The sequence below is a fragment of the Pseudorca crassidens genome, chromosome 2 (assembly GCF_039906515.1).
Source record: "Pseudorca crassidens isolate mPseCra1 chromosome 2, mPseCra1.hap1, whole genome shotgun sequence".
Classification (NCBI taxonomy): Eukaryota; Metazoa; Chordata; class Mammalia; order Artiodactyla; family Delphinidae; genus Pseudorca; species Pseudorca crassidens.
The window spans coordinates 162,604,859-162,617,229 of record NC_090297.1 but is presented as its reverse complement, the minus strand read 5'-3'; the positions used below and the strand labels follow the sequence as shown (position 1 = coordinate 162,617,229).

Below are 12,371 nucleotides of genomic sequence, written 5' to 3'. Positions count from 1 at the left end.
CTACTACTGACTGCGTGTCCCCACTTCCCACAGCGCCCCCGGCAGGCGGTAGAGGCCCATGCTCCGGAGCAGGCTGTTCAGATCCCAGCTCTGCCGGGTACCCAGGGGCTGGGAGAAGTTACCTAATCTCTCTGGACCCCACTTCCTTCTCCGAACTGGGGGAAAGCACCCCAGGGGGCTGCTGTGAAAATTAAATGAGTTAATAACAGCTTCTTAGACCAGGGCCTGGCACGTGTGAACACCCAGTAAACATGGCTATTATATTTATTCCTTTTGGTAAGTGAAAACGAGGTTCAGAGAGGTTAGGCGTTTGCTACCACGCAGCACTCATGAGTCCGGTCATTAAGCCTCTTTGCTCCCCTCTTTTTACACGTACAAAACGAGGGGCTTGGAAGACTATTCCTAAGTCCCTGCCTGGTGGGTCACGTCTATAACCCAGCAGGTGACACAGCAATCGCTCAGGTCTGGGTCAGGCTCTACTCATTTATCGGCACATTCCACCGAGGCATGTGCTGAAGCTCAAGGAGGTCCCCCACCGGGAGATGGGAGAGGCAGGTCTGAACTCAGCCTGGCCTGCGGCCAAAGTCTGCTCTCTGTCAGTCAACACACCCAATTAGCATTCAAAGCAGGGCCTGGACACTTACTTCCTTTGTTCCAGAAACTCTGCTTGATACGTGTGCAGCTATGCTCTCAATAGTGAGGGTCAGGAGAGGGACATCTGGCAACATTCACCTTATCAACCATGGCTACACCTACATCTTTAAACAAGGCCCCTTATTCACCGGGGCATGTGCACTTCTCACGCAAGTACCCACAAAGCTCTGGTGGAGACAGCAGCAGAAACAGGCACTGCCCCCACCCCCCACTCTCCCCACAGCTCCCGGGCCAGGCACGTACCACAGGTGCTTCAGGTGGGGCTATCCGGAGGCCCTGGGACAGGATCCCGGCGAAGTTGGTGGTCCTGGACCCGTGCCACAGCAACCTTCGGTTATGCAGCTGCTTGAACGGCTTGTAACGCTGGCTCTCTCCTTCACGCTCTATCTTAAAGATCTGGTCGGAGCATTGAATAAAGGAGAGAGGCAGGAGGAACCACTTGTCACTCTGGTTAACTGGAGATCTGACTAGACACAGGAGAACCGACCAGCTGTCTGTCCCCAGAGCTGGAACACTTTAAGGCCTTCTGCAGTATGCAAGGTGTTTCAATCAGGCTGGGACGGAGCAACGCTGCTACTCAAGGTCCCATTTAGCAGAGACTAGCTATTAAAATTAATGCTACGTGTAGGTGCACACTTGAGGCACTTTATTTTGGATCTCTGATAACAGTTCTGATTGCAAAACTAGGTTTCGGGGTAGGAAATGTCTTTTAAAAAAACAGAATAAAAAGCCAACCCCAAACCATAGGACTATGAACTTGTGTGTTCCACAAACAACCGAGTCACTTCCTCTGGTGATTTAAAGCAAAGTTAACTGCTCCTTTCTACCCAGGCCCAGGTCGGAGGAATGAGCAGGGAAGAGCTGGCAGGACACAAAGGGGGCAGAGGGAGGAGAGAGCCTTACATCCACGACTTCCAAGTCATATGCGTTGTGTGTGGTCGCGTGAGTGTTCTTAACATACTTCCTAATGATCTCAGCCTCTTCAGAATCTTTGTCCACCACCTAGAAGGAAGGCGCCTGGAAATTAGAGCAAGGAAGACCCCAAGAGAGCCGCACAGAGGCAGGAAGAACAATCACAGGCTCAGCTGATGCACAGGTAATAAACGGCCCACGTGGAGCCCGGGCGGGACAGAGCCAACCTGTGTTCCGAGCCCTATCACGCTCGCTCCGGGGCAGGTGCCAGGCCAGTGCCCCCACCTCCCCAGGCATCGGCTTCTTCATCACCTATCTGGATGAGCCCAGTGTTCCTTCTGCCCTAAAACCCTGTGCTTTGGGATATCAGGAAAGCTAGAAACACGGGGCTCACTGTCTGGGAAGAGGGAGCCTCTAGAACAAGGAGCTGGCTCTCAGGTAACACTCCAGCTCACCAAGAGTTAAAACACCGGGGCCAGGAGACACCCTGCAGCCAAGACTTGCAATGAAAAGCAGCAGGGAGCCCACGGACTACAGGGGTTTTGACAATGGGGATGAATGCTCCATCTCTGGATCCTCAGGGCCATGCACATCACGGCTCAGAGCAAACACCCACCAAATAACCATCAAGTAACGGAATCTCTGCCTAAATAAATGGGTGTGTTATGGGAAATACGACGTGTGTTCTCTTACATTTTCACACTCTTATCCAAAGTTAAGAGAATTCAGGAATTCTGGTCTTCCTCGTTGCCTCTTAATTAAAGGGCTTCAGAATCATAGATGGAGAGAATAACAACCCCTTCACGAAGAACCAGGCCGTTTGGTGTCCTACCCTGCATACACCCACAGACCTGTACTTTGTCCTAAGCACGGAGCAAAGACTCTTTCAGTGACGTAAACACACGACACCAGGCTCAACAGATCCTGGTGCACTTGAACCTCCTAACACTGCAGGGAAGGACACGGGGGCTGAGGAAGAGAGATGCGAGACTGGGCTCAAGGCCAGGGCAAGCTCGGAGCTGAGGCAAAAATTTCTCCTCCGGGTGGCTTAGGCAGGGTGATTGCTGCCCAAGCCTCCAGCACACCCAAGTTCAACGACTATGTGCACCAGTCGAAGAGCCAGTTCGACTCCAGAGGACATGAACCCAGGCACCACAGTTTTATTACAGCTGCCGTCAGGCACCTCTACGTCTCAAGTAGGATACCAGTAACAGATCCTGCAGAGTTCACACCTCAACAACCTCCAAAAACAGAGACCCTCTCTAGATGAAGGGGAAGAACTTTAAGGCCCCACAAAAACAGGTCTTTACACTCAGTTGAGGCTGCGAACTGGAAGCCTGCCTCACAAACAAGGTGCTTCTTTACCGGTGAAACGCTCTGAGGTTCTCAGAGTATCACAAGCAGCAACACCTGGGAACCTGTTAGGACGGTCAATCTTCGGACCCCAGCAATCTGTCCTAACAAGCTCTCCAGGAGATGCTGACGCACATTCAGGTTTGGGGACCACTGCTCTTGGGATGAAGGGTTTGGATGCTTCAGAAAGGGCAGGCCCTGTTACCATAATGTCAGTTCTGAGCTTCTCATAGTTGACATCGATGGGGTCCTTGCTGCTGTCATCAGAACCACCCCTGAGCAGACTGTAGGCCACCTCGATGTCCAGCAGGTTGTCGAGCATTTCCACCTTGGCCTGGAGGAACACAAGAAAAACCCTGAGCTAAGGACCAAGGTGAGGGAGAAAGACTCACCCAGGTAACGTCCAACACAGAGAGTGACGAGGTGCCTCCTAGCTGCTCAGGGACAGCCCGCCATCCGTTCGCAGATGAACACTCCTAAGGATTTCTGGAATGCTAAGGAGGCTGGGAGAAGAGGCAGAAGCCACACGGTGATGGTAAGAACGGTCTTTCCTCTTGCACGCACTGGTTGACAGGTGGGGACTGATCACTGGCTCCCTTATGAAGCAGGGAGGGAAAGCAGGGAGGAAGACGCTCCCTCTCTCCTAAGGCTCCTTTTCCCCAGACTGACGTGGTCCAGGAAGGGCAGGAAAAACCAACCGTTCTACCCTTGGGCAGGCTCCTAATAGGGGTAGAAACCCCACTTCAAAACGAGGGCCCAGTGGTGGGCCTCCAGCACTGGCCGCTGCCCCCAGGGATCGTGACATGGAGGGGCAGTGGCACGGGAGCGACACCCAGCCCTGCAAAGCCCGGGACCCGGGGCTCCCTGCTGGACCTCGGTGCTACCTGCACGCTGTCTGAGTTGCTCAGGAGCGGAGGCTTCTTCATCCCGAAGTCGTGGGGGATCAGAGTGTAGAAGCGATTTGAGAGATCCAGGATCTGGGAGTCGCTGCTGCCCTGGGACAGTACCTTTAGGAGAGGGGACAGAGGGAACAGACTGAAGCAGCACTGAGTCCCCAGCACCTGGCCGGGCTTTCTCCTCTGGACGCCGGGTGCCGCAGCCGAGTCCTGGGGCAGCCTGCGGTGCACGCGGGCCAGGAAACCTCCTTCCTGGGGTGCCACTCAGCTGGGCGGTGGCAGGATCTCATCCTCAAACTGTGTGGCTTGGCACACACGGGGCTTCTCGTACACAACTTCACTTGTACAGAGAGCTGTGTAGTCACAGACACATAAACCTCCACCACTCCGCAAAACGTCACCTGCGGCATCTAGGTGGTGGGCTCGTAGCTTTCAACTTTTTGTATGTTTGTAAACATTTCATAATAAAATGTTGAAAGGGAGAAAAACCCCCACTGCTACCAAATTCAGTCAGGCCCCTTTGGCCACTGACCTTCATCTTTAAGGTGGGGAATTTGTCCTTGGTGCCCCCAGAGGGCCAGGGCCAGGCACAGAAAGGCGAGCCCCTCCCTATGCTACAATGCCAATTAGCGCTCTATGCAGAAGGTGCTCAGTAAACGCACAAAGAAATGGAGGAGCTGGACTAGTCACTGCGTACTTGGCAGACATCCTAGGGGCCTACAGGATGGCAGGGGGGCAATGACTCGGCACCCTGCAGACACGAAGCTCCAAGTCTGCTTCTCACCGTGACACGGTCTTGTCCACACCCTAAACCTCTGCCTGTGCTGCAATTTGCTCTGTGCTATGGGCAAAGGACACCACCCCAGCCCCTCCGCCTGAACATTCTGGAACAGGAAAGAGCCTGGGCTGAGGAAAGCCTTCCAGGTCTCAGGCAGTGGGTAACAAGGAAAGGGGTCACTGCTCAGGACTGGCTGTAACCAGATTTAATTGCTACATTTCAGGGCCTCCTCTCCAGCACCAGCCAGAGCCCACCTCCCTGGTCCCACTTGAGTTTCCTGTTTGCTTTTCTTCTTTCACACGCCACTCCCAAATACAAGTGGAACCCTCCAGCCCCTTCAGGGCAGAGGCTTAAATCAGGCTCCGGGGACTGGGGGACGTTGGAGATGCTCAGCAAATTGATGTTGAATGAACATAAATGAAAGAAAGACAATATTTAACTTCCTATTTGATGATTTCCTAGTAACTGCAAAATAAACTCAGCTTCTCTTAAGGACACACAAAATAAAAATCAGAACATTTCTATGAGGCAGGAGAACGAAATTCCTCATTAGGCATATAGGGAGTTTACTGCATAGCTGATAACTGAAAACACCGCTAAATCATCAGTACTGTGACCATCTTTTCGCAAGTGGCAGGCACTTGTCATACTTGTTGAACTGAAAACATCTAAATCATCATGAATCAGTATGCCTGTTTCATGTAACCTTGAGTAAATGTACTGCTGCGTGCTCTCCACTGCCCCCCTGCCGTGACAGGGCAGCCAGGAGAGCCCCTGGGCAGCTGGAGGAGAGACCGGTCCCTCGCTTACCTGCTGGACCTCACTAAGGATGGAGTACGCAGCCTGGATCTGCCTTTTGCTCAGCTTCCCCAAGGGCATCTTCTGAAGGTCAATCTGAGGAGACAGGGGTATTTTTCCCTTTGAAAGCACTGTGCAGGGAGATGATGGGAGAGCTGGACCAAGCGGCACCCCAGGCCTCCTGGGCCCTTACAGAAGCAGTCACAAGTCTTTCTGGTCCTCCCGGGGACACCTGGTGACCCAGCTCCACGGGCTTTGCAGCCTCGCCCCCACGGCAGGGGACAGGAGTCTGGGAGGGAAGATTCTGGCTCACTGCCATTTGCGGCAGGGAAAAGCCAAGCAGGGCCCGCCCACCCCTGCACTCAGTCTGAAACAGCCCCACGCTTCTGGAAGAAGGTGACACAGCAGGACTCCCATCTAATTCTAAAGTGAGGACGAAGGTGCACCCTCCCTGGGGTCTCAGAGCCAAGGCCATTCCCACCCGGAAAATAAGAACCATAAAGCGGTGAACATTATTTTTCAGAGGACACACCCCTGAACATACATGCTTACACCAAATCAACAGTGTGCCCTTCAAATCAGTCACCCCAGAGGTTAAACATCCGTCCCTACGACAGTGCTGCTCACAATACCTTGGGAACCAGCATCCAGGGAGGTGGCAAGCTGGCTGCAGCGGCAGAAGCGTGAACTCTGGGGGCCGAGGCCTGGTCGCCAGCTAGCGGGCGAGGCACCCGCTCCCTGTGGGAGCGACCTGCCCGAAAGCTGCCTCGGCCCCTCTCCCGCCTCAGTGCCGCACGGGGCCCCTCACCCTGAAACCGGAGCCACTGTCTCCAGGGCTGTTCCCAGTGGACCCTCTGAGCTCCCGGCCCCAGCACTGCACCTTGCCCGTCTTGACATCTCCAGCACCTGCAGGGCCTGGAACAAAGACTGGGCTGGATAAGCACTTGAGAGATGAGACCACTACGCCGATTAAACGAAACAGGATGTGAAAGTGCTCACAGCCCATGAGGAACCGATCAGGGGCCAGTGGTGACAGCGTCTAATGATGACAAGCTATGGCACCTCAGCGTCTCTGTACCCTCAGTACTGTCCATCCCCAGGGGAGAGCCGGTTTCTGGGAAGAGTTAAATAGTTGGCGCTCAGTCCGGGGAAGGAGGTGGGTAATGTATTCTGAGCCAAGACCACAGTAAAATAAAAGAACAGAGTGACCTTAGCATGGACTGAGTTGGCTCTAAAGCAATTCTAAAGAAGGAACTCCGGAAGATGCTCTGACCAAGGGCAGTGTGACCAGAGTGAGAGCACATGCTCTGAGGGGAGCGGCTTCCCTGAGCTGTCTCATTTCGGTGTTTATTTAAAAAAAGACCTGGTGTCTCTAACCGACACCCTCAACACACACACACACACAAAGGCCACAAGAACAGGAACAGGGCTCAACCAACACAAGCTGCCTCCCCTCCCGACTGTGGGCTGGGGGCAGGGGCTCCACAGCAGCTGCGTTTAGGGAGAAAGTGAAAAGTGGGAGAGATGCCTTGGGCTCAGGGCACTGAGAGCCACAGCTGCAGCCAGAGGGAGGCTTCGAGAGCTGTAGCCAGGAGTCTGGATACAGCACACACCCTCCCGACCTCAGCTGGGACTCTGCTCTGGGCTCAGGACTCACCCGCCTTACAGGGAGCGCTCAGTTCCCCTGGGCACCATGTTTACTCATCCACCTGGCCACCCAATCCCACGTGGAGCCCATCAGGCTGGGAGCGGGCGCCCCCCTCGCCACATTCTCAACACAGGCTGCCTTCCAGCAGCAGGCCCCTGGCCCTCTGCCTCCTCTTATCAACTAGTTCCCTGTCTTGAGTGTAAAACAAGCTAAAAAAAAAAAAGTCATTTTCACAGAAAGAGACTGGGTCTGATCACAGTTGAGAAATTCTATGAATCACAGATAAGCCAGAGCACAGGAAGCCGGAAATGATACGTGGGACATTTCTTTTGAAACGTTAATGAAACGAAGTTGCCTCCTGCCCTCCTCCCCGCCTCCGCACATCTCGCTGCCAGCATTCCTGGGGAGTCCACCCACAAGCTGTTCAAACTAGTCAGACCTCCCAGACAGAAGTCGGGTTGTTTATCTGTTTGAACAAGACATCCGCACAAGCCCTGGCTATCTTCAAACCCATTAGGGGTTTCCTAGGAGGTGACCCAACACTCAGTTTTCTAACAAGAGTGGAGCCTGAGCAGTCCTGCCAGGCTGAGCTCCAGACACGGAGATGCGGGGCTGAGGAAGAGAGGCTGCCAGTGGTTTATACCACTCAGATTCGTCCCGCCCCCCTCCAAGGCTGCCGGGAGCCTCTAGGAAGGCCCTGGGAAGAGGCAGGGAGGGAGCCAGCCGGCGAAGGGGCGCAACGGCCAAGGCCGATCTGCAATTCTTGCTCTCTCGGCTGGTCCCTGCTTGTTTTTCAGAGCAGCCTGAAGCTTCTGGGCTCGGTGGCTGGAGAAGAGGGGAGAGTCTGTTTGCCAGCCAGATGTCAGCAGCGCCTGGACGACCTCTGTGGGAATGCCCCTTGGGTGAGCACTCAAGACCTCTGATGCCAGAGGCAGCAAGAAGAAGGGGCCCTTCTGCACTCATTTCCCAGGGAAACAAACTGAAAACGCCTGGCCTTGGCCAGGGTCCCCGCCACTTTCCCTGGACAAAAACAAATACCATCACCCCCATCCCACCCAGCCCAATCTCTCCTTAAAAACAGCTGGTATGAATTTTATCTGATGAAGCAAGTGTCAGAAGCTCTCTGCATTTCTGTCAATGCTGGTTACAGGAGTTCTTTTACTGTAAGTGGGCTATGTCTTGGACTTCCCATGACAGCCCCAGGTGGCCCGTTTGGTTGGGCCATGAAAGACCATGCCCACACTCCATCATGGCAATGAGGGGAAAAGTGCAAGTGGGTCTAGGGACCCAGGGGACAACACACCATCTATTTCACAGCAGGTCAACGATCCTCTGCAAAAGAGCACGCACCCCAGGCCTCAGAGCTCCTGCATGTCTCAGGCTGAAGACCAGCCACCAAACTCGTTGCCAACTTGGCACTCAAATCATCAACCCCAGCGAACGCTCACAAATAAAACAAGAAGTGCAGTAACCTCGTACTCCACCATGGCTTTCTTCATACTTTCCACATCAAAGATCATCTTAATGAGGTCCTGCACTGGCTTGGGGAGCTTGGACTTGGTGCCAGGGTTTACCGTCAGCTTCTTTACTGCCTCTTCATCCTTTAGGGAAAAAGAAAATCAGGAAGGGACACAATTAAACAACCTAAGCAAAGTGGTGGTGGTGTTTGGCAGAGAAAGGACACAGGATGGAGCGCCACCAGCCAAAAAAAAAAGCTGAGTGTTAATCAAAAGGGCTTGGCGTTAGTTGCCAGGAGAAGCATGTATGCGTGTGCACAGGACCAGATACTTGCTGTGCACCCCTCCAGGTCCTCCTGGCTGCTCCAGATCCTCACTCCAGACGCCACTGAAGCATCCAGCTCTGTACAGGCACACCCGCAGGCACCCACACTCCCCTCATGCCCTCACCTCCTCCCTCACTGCCTCCCATGCCGGGGGTGCTGGTGCCCTGTGCCTGGGAACCTGCCCGGGGCCCACTCCTGCCCAACCTGGAAGTGCTGGGCAGCTATGAGGGTGATCCTTGGACCCAGGGGACACTGGACTGATGGACAAATCTTGTCTCCTTTCTTCTCTTGCCCTGCCTCCCCAAAGACGGAATCCACACAGCATTCTCTATAGTGCCAGAGGACCAGGCTAACAGTCCGACTTCCCGCCAGGAAGCTAAAGTGCATCCCAGCATCAACCCTCCCAAGTCTGCACCCCTCACCCCGGTTCCCTGGGACTGCTCTTCCCAATATTCTACTAGCACAGGACTTCACCCCTGCCATCCGGGGAATCCAGGCTGAGCCAAGATCCGGCTATGCTGAAAACGCCTTAACCCTTCTCACGTTTGAACCCACAAGGGTAGGGACTATGACCATCATGGTGTCCCCTAACAACTAACGGTGTTTGGTATTTGTTTTGAATGAAGGTAACTGGCATTGGGCCTTGAGCCTGGACTCTGCCTGGCTTAACAAAGCTGCAGAGGAACCTGTGTGCTAGTGCTCAGGGCTGCTGCTGTCAGGGGCACAATACATCTACTCTTGATGCGGAAACACAAGTCTTAGATGCATTCTTATCCTCTAGCTCAGCGGTCCCCAATCTTTTTGGCACCAGGGACCGGTTTTGTGGAAGACAATTTTTCCACGGACTGGGGGTGGGGGAATGGTTTCGGGATGATTCAGGTGCATTACGTTTATTGTGCACTTTATTTCTATTATTAGTACACTGTAATATATAATGAAATAATTATACAACTCACCATAATGCAGAATCAGTGGGAGCCCCGAGCTTGATTTCACTTGCCACTCACTGATAGGGTTTTGATATGAGTCTGCAAGCAACTGATTTATTATGGTCTCTGTGCAGTCAAACCTGTCTGCTAATGATGATCTGTATTTGCAGCCACTCCCCAGAGCTGGCATCACCGCCTCAGCTCCACCTCGGATCATCGGGCATTAGATTCTCATAAGGAGCACGCAACCTGGATCCCTTGCGCACGCAGTTCACAGTAGGGTTCGCACTCTTATGAGAATCTAACGCCGCTGCTGATCTGACAGGGGCGGAGCTCAGGCGGTAACGGGAGCGATGGGGAGCGCCTGTAAATACAGATGAAGCTTGGCTCGCTCCCCTGCCCCTCACATCCTGCTGTGCGGCCTGGTTCCTAGTAGGTACTGGTCCATGGCCCAGGGATTGGGGACCCCTGCTGTAGCTGTAACTTCACTGAAGGCAAACTATTAGTATGTTAAAAAGCCTTATCTAAACACGTATACTCTGTGACCCGGTAACTCGATCTCTAATGATAACAAGCACAGAGGTAAGTATATCAGCATCATTATAGCAAATACCTGGGAATAATCTAAGTATCTAATTGGGGCATGGGAGGGCGTTGTTTGGTAAATCACAAATAATGGCCACCCACAGGATGGAATTCTATACAGACTTAAGAAATGATGCTCTAGTTCAGTGCAGTTTAATACAGTAGTCACTGGTTTTGACATGTGGCCACTCTGAATTGAGCTGTGTTGTAAGAGCTAAAAATACACCAGCTCTCAAATATTCAGTTAAAAAAAAAAGGTAAAAATATCTCAATGATATTAATATATCAAAATGATAATATTTTGGATATTCTGGGTTAAACACATAACTAGTATTAATTTCATTGTTTCATTTTGCTTTTTAAAATGTAGCTACTAGAATATTTAAAATTGCCTAAGTGGCTGCCTATCTCTCTCTGTTGGACAGCATTGCTCTAGAAGACATGGGGAAATGCTCCTAGAACAGTAAGGCCAAAAGCTGGTGGTGAAAATACAGCATGTAGGGAAAGACTCCAGCGTTACATTGGGGAAAAGTAGCTGTGAAGTGAAAGAAGTATATAAAGACATACACCATGATTTTAATTCTTTGTGCCTCTGTCGTTCTCAAAATTTTCTAAAACAAATACAGTTGACCCTTGAGCAACTCAGGGACTAAGGGCATTAACTTTCTGTGCAGTCGAAAATCCGAGAATAACAGAGTTGGTCCTCCATATTCCTGGTTTCTCCCTATCCTCAGTGCTGCATCCGTGGATTCAGCCAACCACGGATTGTGTGGAACTGTAGTATTTACTAATGAAAAAAATTCCACATGTAAGTGGACCCATGCAGTTCAAACCTGTGTTGCTCAACTGTATATATTTTTGAAATGGGAAAAATAAACTCACTAGGGGGCACTGCTGAGTTAGACCAAGTCTGGACAACTCTAAACTCCCAAGTTCTCCACCTCAACATTATACAAGAGCTAATTTCTATTTTTAATGGTAGAGCTCATGACACTCTCTATAAACTAGAGAATTCTCCCTTTAAGACATGTTAGGCCTCAAAAATTTGGAATTAAATCTGTACCATCTACAAATCTCTTTTTTTCTACAATATAAGCGTGCACCACTCCCCATTATAAAAGCAGTAAGTTTTCATATAAAAACAAGGTGGGACTTCCCTGGTGGCACAGTGGTTAAGAATCTGTCTGCCAATGCAGGGGACACGGGTTTGATCCCTGGTCCGGGAAGACGCCACGGGCTGCGGACCAACTAAGCCCGTGGGCCACAACCACGGAGCCTGCGCTCTAGAGCCCGCGAGCCACAACTACTGAAGCCCACGTGCTGCAACTACTGAAGCCCGCCCACCGCAACGAAGAGTAGCCCCTGCTCGCTGCAGCTAGAGAAAGCCCACATGCAGCAACGTAGACCCAACACAGCCAAAAATAAAAATAAAATAAAATAAAAACAAGGTAAGCATTTTGTGAAAACCAATGGCCACCAAAGTAGCAACAAATACAAATAATGTGAAATTATTAGGAAATAATTTGGGACTAAAAACTGGGACCTACTGGAGCACGTCAAGTCACTATAATTCTATCTTGATGGTAAAGCAAGTCGCGTGATCTATGATTCAACATAGCTTCAGATAAGAAACCTCACCTGGAATCTGTGAATTACTCCCTGTTGTGTTTAGGGAGCAACTTCAAAGACTGTTCCTCCTTGACAGTCTTAAAAATGCTCACACTGCTTGTTCTCATCTAAGCGCCATCTCATATTTCACGGGGTAGATTCTATTCATGAAAGGGTGCTGGATTTTATGAAATGCTTTTTCTCTGTTTATCAGGATGACTATGTGGCTTCTGTCCTTTATTCTATTCACGTTACATTACGTGGACTTGACTTCCATGTTGAACCAACCTTGCATTCCTGGGATAAATCCCACTCAGTCATGGTGCATAAATCCTCAAGTGCTGCTAGACTCAGTTTGTTAGTATTTTGTTGAGGATTTTGCATCTATATTTATAAGGATATTGGACTGGAGTTTTCTCGGGATGTC

General features: G+C 51.4%; 1 protein-coding gene across 1 annotated transcript in view; it reads right to left on the bottom strand.

The window, feature by feature from the left end:
- The window catches only part of PARP1 (poly(ADP-ribose) polymerase 1), a 42,174-nt gene that overhangs the window by 2,618 nt on the left and 27,185 nt on the right, over nucleotides 1–12,371 (bottom strand). Inside the window, exons 14-19 of the mRNA XM_067729588.1 lie at nucleotides 8,512–8,640; nucleotides 5,404–5,487; nucleotides 3,804–3,926; nucleotides 3,125–3,253; nucleotides 1,558–1,656; nucleotides 898–1,050 (exon numbers count right to left, since the gene is read on the bottom strand). Of these exons, the coding sequence (XP_067585689.1) occupies nucleotides 898–1,050; nucleotides 1,558–1,656; nucleotides 3,125–3,253; nucleotides 3,804–3,926; nucleotides 5,404–5,487; nucleotides 8,512–8,640 (717 nt within the window). The remainder of the gene's footprint in view (nucleotides 1–897; nucleotides 1,051–1,557; nucleotides 1,657–3,124; nucleotides 3,254–3,803; nucleotides 3,927–5,403; nucleotides 5,488–8,511; nucleotides 8,641–12,371) is intronic.